Source organism: Salmo salar, chromosome ssa15 (genome assembly GCF_905237065.1).
Source record: "Salmo salar chromosome ssa15, Ssal_v3.1, whole genome shotgun sequence".
NCBI classification, from domain to species: domain Eukaryota; kingdom Metazoa; phylum Chordata; class Actinopteri; order Salmoniformes; family Salmonidae; genus Salmo; species Salmo salar.
Genome location: NC_059456.1, coordinates 34,957,622 through 34,972,348, shown reverse-complemented (window position 1 = coordinate 34,972,348; position 14,727 = coordinate 34,957,622). Strand labels below are relative to the sequence as shown.

General features: G+C 39.8%; 1 protein-coding gene across 1 annotated transcript in view; it reads right to left on the bottom strand.

Moving 5' to 3' along the window:
- Positions 1–10,200: 10,200 nt before the first annotated feature.
- Positions 10,201–14,727, bottom strand: part of LOC106571321 (heparan sulfate glucosamine 3-O-sulfotransferase 5) — a 99,670-nt gene continuing 95,143 nt past the window's right edge. The window contains exons 2-3 of the mRNA XM_014144259.2: positions 13,734–13,875; positions 10,201–13,496 (exon numbers count right to left, since the gene is read on the bottom strand). Of these exons, the coding sequence (XP_013999734.1) occupies positions 12,563–13,496; positions 13,734–13,840 (1,041 nt within the window). The 5' untranslated portion in view covers positions 13,841–13,875 and the 3' untranslated portion in view covers positions 10,201–12,562. The remainder of the gene's footprint in view (positions 13,497–13,733; positions 13,876–14,727) is intronic.

The following is a 14,727-nucleotide window of genomic DNA, read 5'->3' as shown; positions in this document are numbered from 1 at the left end:
TCACACCTCGATTTTTGTCCCACATTTTGTTGAATTTAAAAAGGATTACATTGAGTTGTCGTCGTCACTGGCCTACACACAATATCCCATAATGTCAAAGTGGAATTATGTTAAAAAAAAAAATTCACTTTGTCATTATGGGGTATTGTGTGTAGATGGGTGAGAGAAAAGAAACTATCTATTTCATTTGAATTCAGGCTGTAACAACAAAATGTGGAATAAATCAAGGGGTATGAATTCTGTCAGGCTGTGGGTAACTGGTGCATGGAATCAGGCGCAGGAGAGCAGAGATGAGTGTACAAGGTAATTTATTCCACGAACAGCACCAGTATAAAACAAATACTAAAGGTGCGTGAAATTACCAGTCACTCATAAATAACGGGCATAATAACGAACCCGGCAAACAAAACCAGCCAACAAGTAATGACCTGAACATTATAAACAAACATGTACACAAACATGGGGGAAACAGAGGGTTAAATAATGAACATGTAATTGGAGAATAGAAACCAGGTGTGTAGAAAACAAAGACAAAACAAATGGAAAATGAAAAATGGATCAGCGATGGCTAGAAAGCAGGTGACGTCAACCGCCGAACGCCGCCCGAACAAGGAGAGGGACCGACTTCGGAGGAAGTCGTGACAAATACGTTCTCAAGGCACTGTGTATTTATTAATACTATCTAGCTACTACTACAATGCAACAGTCAGTTTGCTAGCAGTAGCCGATAAAACAATGCAGAGTATGATCAATGGCTGCTGATGTGTCGACATCATCACACAGGGCCCCTTTGCTAGTAATAAAAGGTACTCATCTAACTCATTTTCTTTATATTTTCACCTTTATAAAACAAATATTACACAACAGTGTCCATATTTTGTATAGAATAATAGTTCCTAAAATTAAATATTGAGCAATAACGTTAGAGGGCTAAATTCGCAGTTCAAACAACAATGGCCATGATGAGTGAAGCTAGTAGCGAAGACAGTAACGTTAGCTAGCTACAGTAGCTTACCGGTAATATCTAGATTCTAGGGCATCGTCTTGTAACGTATATCATCATCATAAAGGGAACAGAAAAACAAATCCCATCATGTCTTAACTTGGCAGGCTAGCTTAGTTAGCAAAGATAATGAATATTGCACTGCACTGGATGTCATGGCTGGGCTAGCTAGGTCCAATGCTCGTCAAAATGAACATGCATTTCTTTACCGTCATAGTAGTAGCAGACTTTCTTCTTGGTTCCATCTGCAATGGTTTAACGGCTCATGTACACTAGCACGCGGTGAATTGCCACGTGCCGCTTCGGCCGCCCAGAGTGGCTAGCTTGTGGGTGTGCTGGCAACATATGGCAGCACATTTGATTGTGCATCAAGAATTCAGCATAGCAATTTTCTATGAAGGTCTGGTTATTAAATGGGTAAATAGTTTAATCCATTCTCCATTTTCTTACATTTTTCTAGGGCTCCTGAGTGGCACAGTGGTCTAAGGCACTGCATCTCAGTGCCCTGGTTCGAATCCAAGCTGTATCACAATCGGCTGTTATTTGGAGTCCCATAGGGCAGCGCACAATTGGCCCAGCGTTGTCCGGGTTTGGCCGGTGTAGGCCGTCATTGTAAATAAGAATTTGTTCTTAACTGTCTTGCATAGTTGTATAAATGTTAAATTTAAAATAAATAAATACATTCACAGGTAAATAGTAAGACACTCTATAAAGTTTTGGTGACAAACATACTGCCCACCATGTTTTCGAATGTTCACATGGCTGGGAGAATCTATTCAAGTAAGTAAATACATTTCGAAAATGTAAAAAAATATATATATATATTATTAGCTAACTAGCTACAGTGCAGGCTAACTCAAATGAGCTGCTAACGTAGCTAGCTAGCTATCTAGCCAACTTTACATACTGTATAGATAGCTAGCTTAGTGAATTAAATATCACCAGCTACTTTATATTAGCTAGCTATCTTGATGCATTTATCACTGTAAAAAAAATCCAAATGCATTTGTAAGTAGCTAGCTAACAGCCATGGAGGAGGGTGAAAGAATAGCAGCCCAACTGTCAAAGTGAGAGAGTAGGCTATTCGGCATAGGGCAGGTACTTTTGTGTAGTTCCATTCTCTAGAAGTGAAGATGGAGATAATAGTAACATAATATTCAGTGTGGTCTAATTTGAGAATAATGAAGTCTGTTTCTTGTGAGGTTTTCTGTCCTCAGATACAGAGAGCTATGAAAGCCTGTCTGCAGATGAATAGGTCCCAATGAAGAGCAATAGTTCTCAGTCCTGGTCCTGGGGACTCAAAGGGGTGCACATTTTTGTTTTTGCTTTAGCATTACACAGCTGATTCAAATGATCAACTCATCATCAAGATTCAAGTGGTATTTATGCATAAAGTTGTGATGCTATCCTTGATATGATCCTGCTATTGTCACATGCTACACATGCACATGTCTGTGCACATGCATCTATCTATCCAATGTTATCATGATTTGTTATAAGGGATATTATACTTTAATAATCCATAATGACCTGATGATGTAAAAGTCTAATAATGAAATTTTCTTCCATATTCCTACAGATTCCTTCAAAACGATTGCCTAAAGTTACCATGTAGGGCAAGGTTGGGTAACCAGGGCCATCTGGGACTGCCTCCTGGAGGAATTCAGGCATGTGAAGGCTACCTGTGTCTTGCATAACTACATGAAGATGGATATGAGGACCAGAAGGGGATCTGCAGCTCACCGCCGTGTGTCACGAATGGTCTCTATTCCCATTATTCGACGTACTCCTCGCTCTCTTGCTTGGGTTACAACCCTGTATTTCGTATACGTGTTTGTTTGGTCTTTGTCCCTGTGCCTTTACATAGCACTGTGTAATTTGGGTCAATAAAAAGCCCTATTACGCATTCCTGCGCCTGTCTCCCAATCCATTTATACCAACATGACAGCGAAGCAGTAATTGTTTCAAAACATCTCCTGCCATGTCACTGATGCGTCGTGGAACAGTGTTGTTTGATGAAGGCATTGTCTGTCTAGTTTTTTTGGCCTTTTCCCCCTGCATTGTCCCAGCCATATGTGTGGGAGCAGGAAGAATTAAGTTCTCCACAATAGTATGGGGCTTGCCTGTCCTAGCCACTCGGTAGCTCACCATATAAGACACTTCTAGCCCCTTCTTATTAATGGTATCTTTTGCTTTTATGCGTGTCTTACTACTCGAAAGTCGTCTTAATTCTCGCTCCAAAAACTCAAAAAGCTTATTTTTCAAATTGGCATGTCTGCGCAAGAGTGAAGGTTTCATTGAGTTGTGAGATAGTACTTTTGCACATATAACACACTGTGGCTGAGGTAAGGCACTACTCCCAATATAAGTGAACCCCAAATCAACAAAGTTCTCATCATATTTGCACCTCTTCGACGGTTCAACGTCCCTGTCTGTTGTTCGGTGCTTTCCCGGGTAAGCCGGGAAAGTTGGTCCCATGTTTCATGAGCTGAAATAAATCATTCCAGAAATGTTCCAAACGTACAAAAAGCTTATTTCTCAAATGTTGTGCAATTTTGTAAAAAAATATATACATGTGTCGGTACACTGAAAAGAGCATAACCAGTAGAAAACATTGACTTAAAGCATCAACTCCAATTTAATCCTGCCATTATAGATAAAGCTCACTTCAAGCTCACTTCAAGCTCACTTCAGTTTGATTGAACATTTTAGCTCTTTGGCTGCATCAGATTCACAACTGTCAGTGTCCATGCTAGCTGTTTATACATTTTCACGCAAACGAAATGAGCAACAGCTACATTTGGCTACATACGGACAGTTAATGGAATTCCTGCGAGAGAGTAACAGTTAATGTGATTGGATGTTAATTATTTTACTAGGCTACTTGTATTTGACATTGTGTTGTTATTTCGCTGAACACGAGATGGTTTCATTTTATTTTTGGCAGTGAAACAAGGCTACCTGGCCAAGAAAAAAAAGCTCACCCACATGTATAGCCCATTGGAAAATATAAATGGACTGTTTGAAAATGTGAAGAAAAAAATGAAAAAAATCTGAATCACATTTTTATTTGCCGTACCTCAGTTTGGGAATACCTGCTCTAGGTTATATCAGCTGTGTCGGTGAACTCCTCCCGCATCTGAACTGGCTACATAGAGGTGTCATGACGTGGCCATCTTTGGGTACTGTGAGCACCATCCCCCTCTCTTTTTCACCACCTCTCTCTCTTCCCCCTACACCCAGGCTCTGTTAGGCAGGTCATAAATCCCTAGAGGAGTTTCTCTCCTCATGGCCAGACAGTATATAGAGAGAAAGTTTCACAGGAGTACAAAGGAACTTCTTCCACCTCACAGAACTTGAGAACTGAACAATGTCCATATTTTGGAGAATGTGTACACGGTCAGGGGAGAATCTAGCTATGACCGGTCCATTTTGTTTAATGTTTGTGAAACTCATGAGAGACAATACAGCCACATTACCATAACTCTGTTTATACAAGAGTCTCAGTTGTGAGGCTTGCATCTAATTGTTGTGTAAAATGAATGAGTAAAGATGAAACTATTTGTGAAATTATGTAATGTGATTTTAAACTGTTTAATGAAGGAAACTCCAATTCCCTTTGGAGTTTAACTAAGTCATAGGCCCGCCCCATGAGCACAGACATTGACCTGGCTGCTGTTATGAATATAACCCCCACCTGAAGGATTTCCCAGAAGACCTGTACCTCGATCCCAGAGGGAGCTAAGGTTTGAGTAGAGACCATAAACCTGAGTATAAGCTAAGGTTGTAAAGGTTGTTTAAACTCTGAGACTATCGATCTGACAGAATAAGAGCTACTCTTCGATACTAATTACTAGTCTGCAGCTAGAAATTATGTACCCGTGAATGCGAGGACCGACAACCGCTGAAAGATCTATCTATAAGGACATTTCTGAATGGGACTCTGAAGTACCCATTCTAACCACGAAAGACAGGCTGATGAACTTCCAACAGAAAGAAGGATGATTCCAACAGAGATCACGACACACTGAGCGTAAATATATATATTGATTGCAATTATTCCCGAATGAGTGAGTATTCATGTGCGAAGGATTAGCATTTCAATTGTTATAATTATCAACCGTGTAGTGTCTTTTGTCTTTCACGCCCTTCTCAGTCCCTTTGTCTACCAAGCCGCCATGCCGGTTTAGCCCACTAGGGCACATCCCCTATCATTTCCTTGTAACCATATCTACTTTGTTTGTTTGTGTGTGCATTTCTGTGATTATTTAGTTAGTTAATATATAAATGATTGAGACAATTGATGTATGGATGATTCATAGTGAAGACTGGGTTCGTGCAGATAACCAACAATTTACAACATTTGGCATGAGACTAACATGAGGTAAAGAATAATTCATTAATTAGAAGACTAATTGATCAGATATTAAAATATCTGAAAAGTTGTATTAGGAAAATTATAACTTTGTAATCTGAATATTTTTCCAAGGTTCCCAGACTTCCTAGTTAATTACATTTATCTGATTAGTTAATCACGCAATAATAATTACAGAGAATTGATTTGATAAACTAACAGTCTTCAGTTTAATGATGCCAAAGACATGACAGAGGGCACAGCATGATCAGAGGTGAGAGGTCACTTGGTCGGGTCAGCAGGAAGTATTATTAAAGAGACGCTTTACATTGAAATACAGATAGAGATGTAGTAGTCCCAGAGTTAAAGACACAAGGTCAGTTTTACATTCCACCTCCTGATGAGTATGATGACTAACGGTATTAGAATAAAAAAACACACAAAGCTTAATCATGCTCTCTCTCTCTCTCCATCTGTCTCTCCTCTGCAGGTATGTTTAGATGTGAGAGAGTGTGCCAACCCCCAGTCCCATCATCACCATCTCACCCGCACTTAAGATAACCTTGGGACCAACTGGGGGCCCAAGGCTGTTAGGAGACACCGCTAGAGACACTATTATGTCATTTTGATGAACTAAGAGAATATTAGGGTTGCACTGTGATTCATTAATCATATGCTGGTTCCCTGCTCCTCTGTTCTTACCTCTTTCCCATTCTGTCTTTTACACCTTTCTCGCCACCTCCTCTTTCTTCCTGTTTTTATCATGCACACCAGATGTGCATTGAAGTACAGATTGAATTTGTATATAATATTACAATTCTAATATTTATAACGCATGTATTATGTATTTATAACACTTGGATAATGAACTTTCAATGAAGCGTTTCACATTCTCTACTGGTTGAAATTAAGTCTCTAATTTGATGAAATACTACACCTATCCTGTGTCCTCAGATCGATGCAGACGAAGGGAGTTTGATATTGAGATTAACCGATTTTAGAGTATTTACATGATGCATAGGAAGTGTAGTGTACTGTTTTTTAATTTCTGTTTCTGTATATATGAATTACAAATCAGCCTTTGACTACTTACATTTTGTTTCTAGTCTATTGCATAGTTACAAAGGGAAATGCTGAACTTTTTCACCGCCTCCCACATCACATTCGCATGCCCCATGTAAACAAAAACAAAAAAATCAAGCGCTATGATGTAACTGGCAATCATGAGGACCGCCACAGGAAAGGAAGACCCAGAGTTACATCTGCTGCAGAGGATAAGTTCATTAGAGTTAACTGCACCAAATAAATGCTTTCCAGAGTTCAAGTAATAGACACATCTCAACATCAACTGTTCAGAGGAAACTGCGTGAATCAGCCCTTCATGGTCAAATTGCTGCAAAGAAACCACTACTAAAGGACACCAATAAGAAGAAGAGACTTGCTTGGGCCAAGAAACACGAGCAATAGACAATAGACCGGTGGAAATCTGTCCGTTGGTCTGATGAGTCCAAATTTGAGATTTTTGGATCCAACCGCTGTGTCTTTGTGAGACGCATAGTAGGTGAAGCATGGCAGAGGAGGTGTGATGGTGTGGGGGTGTTTTGCTGGTGACACTGTGATTTATTTAGAATTCAAGGCACACTTATCAGCATGGCTACCACAGCATTCTGCAGCGATACGCCATCCAATCTGGTTTGCGCTTGGTGGAACTGTCATTTGTTTTTCAACAGGACAATGACCCAAAACACACCTCCAGGCTGTGTAAGGGCTATTTGACCAAGGAGAGTGATGAAGTGCTGCATCAGGTGACCTGGCCTCCACAATCACCGAACCTCAACCATATTGAGATGGTTTGGGATGAGTTGGACCGCAGAGTGAAGGAAAAGCAGCCACAATTGCTCAGCATATGTGGGAACTCCTTCGAGACTGTTGGAAAAGCATTCTTCATGAAGCTGGTTGAGAGAATGCCAAGAGTGCGCAAAGCTGTCATCAAGGCAAAGGCTGGCTACTTTGACAAATCTAAAATCTAAATTATATTTTTATGTGTTTAACACTTTTTTGGTTGCTGCATTATTCCATATGTGTTATTTCATAGTTTTGAAGTCTTGGCTATTATTCTACAATGTAGAAAATAGAAAAAATAAAGCAAAACCCTTGAATGAGTAGGTGTGTCCAAACTTTTGACTGGTACTGTACAGTGAGGGAAAAAAATATTTGATCCCCTGCTGATTTTGTACATTTGCCCACTGACAAAGAAATGATCAGTCTATCATTTTAATGGTAGGTTTATTTGAACAGTGAGAGACAGAATAACAACAACAAAAAATCCAGAAAAACGCATGTCAAAAATGTTATAAATTGATTTGCATTTTAATGAGGAAAATAAGTATTTGACCCCCTCTCAATCAGAAAGATTTCTGGCTCCCAGGTGTCTTTAATACAGGTAACGAGCTGAGATTAGGAGCACACTCTTAAAGGGAGTGTTCCTAATCTCAGCTTGTTACCTGTATATTTACATTAAAGGTACTGTATATGATTACTGCCACTACGGTGATCGTTATATGGATCGTGGGTCTTGGATGTTGCTTATTCAATCTTGGAGAATGCCTTAACTGAACGCTACAAATTTTTCTCTGTCTCATCATTCCACCCTGTTAATTCAGGTATGTAATGTGCAAAAGAGCAATATGACTGACAAAAATTGAGATAACCTGGTTAACTACATAGGTCATTAGTTTGGTGATGTTTGAAGGTAATTGAAGGGAGTTTTAACTGATTGGTATTTTCCGCATTATAATTAATGGAGGTTGGCTAGGTTGCTAATGGTTTCCATGTAATTAAAGGGAATAAGATGGCGTCCAAACTTGTTGTACTTTTTCCAACAATGTTTAACTGCTCTTTGGTTTATTTTCTATGAACAAAGACTCAGTTTACTTCAGGAAAAATATATAAATATGCGATGTGACCACAGAATGTGTTGAAAGTTTAACAGTTCGCTAGCTTTATGCTAACCTGAATACAACTTTGCTAAGCGCCATATAGCTCTAGGCTATTGGGTATCAGCTATTGTTAGCAAACGTCTTGATGGTTTAGAATGTAATGGTAGTAGCATTGTTTAGCACAGGCCTCCAGTCATTTGGAGCTTTATGGAAAATAACCCTGCTTGTACTGCTAGTACAGCTCTGTATAATGTAAAGTTGATTATGGTACAATTTGATGGTTTTATATGCCAAATAGCTTTTGTTGTTAGATGCTAAATACTACTGATTGAATAGCTTTAGGTTATATGCACTATTCATTTGACTATTTGTGAAAGGTAATAGGCGAATGTGTCACAGGTGTCATAGGGATTGGACCAAAACGCAGCGGGAATATGTATACTCATCTTCTTTTTTATTGAAGAAGGAAAACAAAAATAAACATGTTTACAAAAACAATGATGAAACAGTCCTGTAAAGCTACTAGGCTATACAAAGAACAACTACCCACAAAAACCCCATGAAAAACACCCCTACTAAATAGGACCTTCAATTAGAGGCAACGAGGAACAGCTGCCTCCAATTGAAGGTCAAAACAATAAACTAGACATAGAAATAGAAAAACTAGAAAATAGAACATAGAAATACAAAACATAGAACACAACCCCGACAACACAAAACAAACACACCCCTGCCATGTCCTGACCAAACTACAATAACAAATAACCCCTTATACTGGTCAGGACGTGACAGAATGTGTTTGAATGTGAAAATGTATGAAATAGATTTTTGAACTTGAAACCTTTATATTTGATACTCAATATGGAATGTGAAAATACTTAATACTACAGTACATTGCAGTTGTAATGTATAATTGATTTTAACAACAGAAAAAAAGATTAACAAAAGATAACTTTATTTTCATCAGTCTTGGAGAATGCCTAATAATGAACACTGTTAACATTTCTCCGTCTCATCATTCCACCCTGTTAATTCAGGACTATTATCTGCTGACCACGTCTCAGTCCGAGGCATGTAACACTATCTATGTATTGTATCCACCCATTCATTGTAATGCTATGATAGTTCTGTGCAGTATATTCATTCATCTCTCTCTTTGAACAGAACCACATCCATCTCATATGTCCTCTGGAAATAAAGTTATCTATTTGTGTGTAACTCTCTGTGAAGTTGCCTTATTCCTCTAAGCAGGAAAGGTGTCAGTGAGATACAGACCAGCCTGTCATGGAAAACTATCCCCAAAATAACTGAAGCTCGGCAGCAGTGGTGCTCTCTCATGAAGTAAATGTCTCCCCAAATGATCAGCATCTTTATTATTGCAACAAGGATGAACAACCTGCTCAGATTTTTGTGAAGGACAATTTTTGTTATTGAGTCTTTGCCACTCCATTCCCACATGATTCATCATCTCATTCAACTGCACAGCAGTAGGTGTCATCATTCAATAAGATTAAACTGTACACACAGCCTGACTCAGATACAGTCCAGACAAGCCAACATTGAAGCAATGGAAATTAGGATTTGGAAAAATTGGACATTGAACAATCTTGCCAGATAGTTTGTGGCTGAATAGCTGTTCTGCACTGCAGCAGATCAGAAAATACCACTTTTTCTGTTTTACTTTGACCCTCTAATAATAAGATACTAAATGTGGAATTATGTATTTGCTGAGATGTGGGCAATTAATGAAGGTATCAGGAGTTTCTAGTTCTAATTTAATTGAAATTACAGACTCAATAGAATGACCCAGTGATTATTAATGAAAGCATCAAGGAAGAGTCTCAGTCTTTGAACCACACGATAGATTACGAGACAAAACAGAAATAATAAATGACTCAGCTGACACGTGTTTACATGTCATTTTAATTCAATTATTTTTTGTTACAGAACAACACAGTTATGATACAGGATGGCTATTTGCACATAAGACAAATATTTTAATTGTAGTAGAATAAGCATTAGATGGTTTGACAGTAACTAACAAATTACTTTTTTACTGTGGCTTTTCACCAAGGGGAATGACAAACATGTCATTAATACTGGAAAAAAAGAATGAGAACAAAGTTACCACTTTAAATCCCTTATTCAACATTTAAATGCTTGACGTATGAGGACATCATCGGAGTCAGAATTTTATGAGAAATCTATGTTCCCATTCCCTCATGAGAATCTCCTACCCTTCTACAGATTTCTGGGTTATATTACGGATACAAGTACGTCATGGTAGTTTGAGAAAAATAAAACTACCTAAAAACAACATAGAAACAAATAAAAGTAGCACATGTTTAAAGAATGATACTGGAATAAATTAAATAACACAACACTACATTAGAGAGCCAATGCTTTGTCAATTGTATGTTCAATACACATGCAGGAGAAAAGCAAAACCAAAATGAGAACTGTAATAAATGCAAGACTATCACACTCAGAACTGCAAGAACACGTAAGCCTACGTCTTTGTCAAGGTTGTTTTTATATGAAACATTGCCACATATATAGCTTCATGATATAGCCTTTAAATATGTTAAATGTATGTGTTGTTGACTGACAAGTCTTCTTTTAAAATCCACATGTTCACTTAAAATAATCTCATGTCTATCGCTCATTTTAGTATACCCTTCATTCAATATTGGCTGAGATGATGGCAAAATGCCAAGTTTATAACGGGCACAAGTGTCAGACAGGTGAATTATTATGAAGAAAGATCAGGTGCATTAAACTGAATTGTTTTGTAATCACACAACTCACAAACCATTTTTCCTCTTATGCCCCCTTACATATTAAGAAACAAACATACATTGATTCCATTACAGATTTTGGTCACATTGTCATTCTCACAGGGGAGAGTGGGGTATGTTGAGCCATTTTTTTACATTCAGCCTCACTACAACAATATAGTATTCTTTCTAACAAAGATATCTACATATATTTCAGGATGTTGTGTATCCCTGGAAATAATCAATTCATGTAAACATAACAGTTTTAAAAACATAGTTTGTCAAAAAAAATAGGTCTCTTTGCACAACTTATCCCAGAGTAAATTGAGCATAGGGATAAAGTAAATTGATCCACCTTGGGGTGATGGTGCCCTGTGACAGTGGGTGATGGTGCAGGTTAGTCAAAGTTTAATTCATGGAATGGGGGTGAGGTATATTGTACTGTAAATTTTAAATGTATGCCTATATTCAGATATAGATGTATCTGTTAAATATGACTTACCCTTGCATTTCTTGACAAGTTGTCTGGGACAGTGATATTGTTTCGATGTGCCAATTCGTAGGCAAGTTCTCTGCATTTGAGGCTACTAAGCCCATGAAGCTGGTCCGCGATATTCTGGATATGCTTAGCAAGCTCAGACTCCATGTCATCAGATAAGACCTGTGTGTCTCTGCTACTCTGTCGCAGCCTCTCTTTCACACAGGTACATGTTTGTTTTCATTTTTGTCAATGTACCTCTTCAGTGTCATTCAGTAAATCCCTTGGTGCTTCTGGAATGGACTTCTTCCCTTCTCTCACTTCCTTCGCTGCTCTCTCAAGAACCTAAAGGGGGGCTAGATCCCTGGATGTTTTACAATTGTATACACAGGGAATGATTAGGTCTGCTCTATAACAATACAAATGCAGTATATTGAGTTCATATGAATGACACATTGCAAAAATACGATGCATATTATGCATAAAACTGACTAAATGTAATCATAATCTGTATGGGGTATGGTGGCCATTGGCTCAACTTACCCCAAGGCAAACATTTTTACTATATTAGCCCACACAGGTACAAGGATGCGCTTTCATGCTAGGTTTAGGACCTCATATTGTAGCTTATAGAGACCCCAACTGATATACAAAACAATCCACCTTGGTTTAGATACAAGCCGCATGAAACCTATAACACAATACATTCATTTGCCCTAACTTGCTTACCACTTTTTCCATGTGTTTTTTTCTTTCATAGACTCCATGAAATGACGACCTCTTCCTTAATATTTGGTCACATGGTACATTTTGTGTATGGTTTCCTAGAAACAAGGAGTAGCTCAACTAACCCTTCGGCTCAATTTACCCCACTCTCCTCTACGTATTAAATTCAATCAAAGTGCTTTTAATATCCTTTAATATTGTTGTGGTTGACATCTTGAAAATGCCAACAGAACAACTTCAGTTAAGAAGTTCATATAGGCTAGGCCTAGACCTTCCCTTAGTTTCTCAGGGCCAGTTGAACGTCCTCCCAGTAATCTGATAAAACTTCTGATTGAAGGGGTGGAAGAACTTCCTCAGTTTGGCCACCACTGAGGGGTCCACCTCAGGGTGGATGCGGCCCTTGCTGCCTGCCAGGCACTTGTTGAAGACATTGTTAAATCGCAGGCAGTAGAATCCCCTGGTGGCATTGAAATACAGGTTATACCGGCTGATCCTGGAGGGGAGGTTGAGGAAGCGCTCGACGAGCTGCAGCTCAGGCAGCGGGTCTGTGATCAGACGGTCGCCGTCCACAATGTGAAAATGTTCCACGGGGAAGTACTTCAGCCAGCGCTCCAAGTGCTTGGTGTAAATGCTGGTCCGTACCGCCTTATACTTTGTGTTCACATCACACGTGTTGCCGTCGATGGCCAGCTTCTCAAACTTGTGGTAGGTCTTATTCTTACGCTCCTTGCCCTCCAGCACCTGTGTGTAGTCGGACACAGCTCTGGTGGTGGGCTCACGCACAATAATCAACAGCTTGATGGAGGAGTTCATCTTGAAGATGCGTTCGGGGACCTCCTCTGTGATGAAGTAGGCGGGGCTCTTCTCAATGGTGATCTGGTGTAGGAAGGAGAAGGGCATCTTCTCCCGGTACCAGTCGATACCCCGGGCATAGTTCTGTTCGTTGTCAAAGAAGTGGATCTCCTGCGAGGCCTTGACCACAGCTGGGTGCAGGTTGAGCATCTCCAGCAGGGCGCGAGTGCCCCCCTTGCGCACCCCGATGATGATGGCCCGGGGCAGTTGCTGCACCAGGTTGTGCATGCGGATCTGCTCTTTGGTGGCATTGCCCTTGCGGATCTCATGGAGCAGACCACGCTTATACTGCAGGGTCCGGAGAGGGATCTGCTCCGGCAGGTGAGGAGGGCCCAGTCTGCTCTCTATGGGGCAAATAGGCTGCAGCCTGGAGGAGGGGAAAACACAGAAAGAGACATTTAGTTCTATATAATAATTTCATCAGTAAACTTTAGAGCACTTTGGACTTAACTTTAAACACATTGTTAAATACTATGAAGTCTTATCATAATCTAATCATATGATCAAGATTTTGATATTTGAAAAAAATATTAGATTATTTATATAAACAAAAATCATTCTATACTTCACATTCAACAGGCATTGCTTTCAGCAAACGACATACCTATCCAAGCTCCCAACCCTGGCCACTAGATAGAGGAGACTCCCGATAGCAAGGCTGCCCAACAAGAAGAGCTTCTGTCTCAGCAACGCCTGCTGTTTGAATAGCATGGCCCTCCATCAATCTTCAGGACTGCGTCTTCAGCCTGGGGACGGGAGAGCAGAGCACATAAACCACTAATCACTGGCGAGGAGAGAGACAGACTAATGTTTATTAACACACACTCAATCAAGTCTTACAAGTGATTAAGCCAAACTCACAGGAGCCTGCAAAGTGCTGCAGTGCCATTAGAGCAGACGGCTGAGGTTTATTCATTAGTCGAGTTCCGTTGCAAAATGTTTTGTCTGTTGCAAAACGTTATGCAACAGAAACCGTTTACTCCAAACGTAAAACATTTTCCAACGAAAAAGATAGTTTCTATTGGGCAAATTCAGGTAGGTCCCTCCCCGTTTGGTTCCGTTTGGTTCGTAGAGTAAACACTAAATGGTTTCCGTTGCAAAACATTTTGCAACAGACAAAACCGACTGAGAATATATATATATATATGGAGGCAGCACTCCATCACTCGCCTTGGTCAAATAGCCCTTACACAGCCTGGAGGTATGTTTTGGGTCATTGTCCTGTTGAAAAGCAAATGATAGTCCTACTAACTGCAAACCAGATGGGATGGAGTATCGCTGCAGAATGCTGTGGTAGCCATGCTGGTTAAGTGTGCCTTGAATTCTAAATAAATCACAGACGGTGTCACCAGCAAAGCACCCCCACACCATCACTCCTCCTCCATGCTTCACGGTGGGGACCACACATGAGGAGATCATCCGTTCACCTACTCTGCATCTCACAAAAACACGGCGGTTGAAACAAAAAATCTCAAATTTGGACTCATCAGACCAAAGGACAGATTTCCACCAGTCTAATGTCCATTGCTTGTGTCTCTTGGCCCAAGCAAGTCTCTTCTTATTATTGGTGCCCTTTATTAGAGGTTTCTTTACAGCAA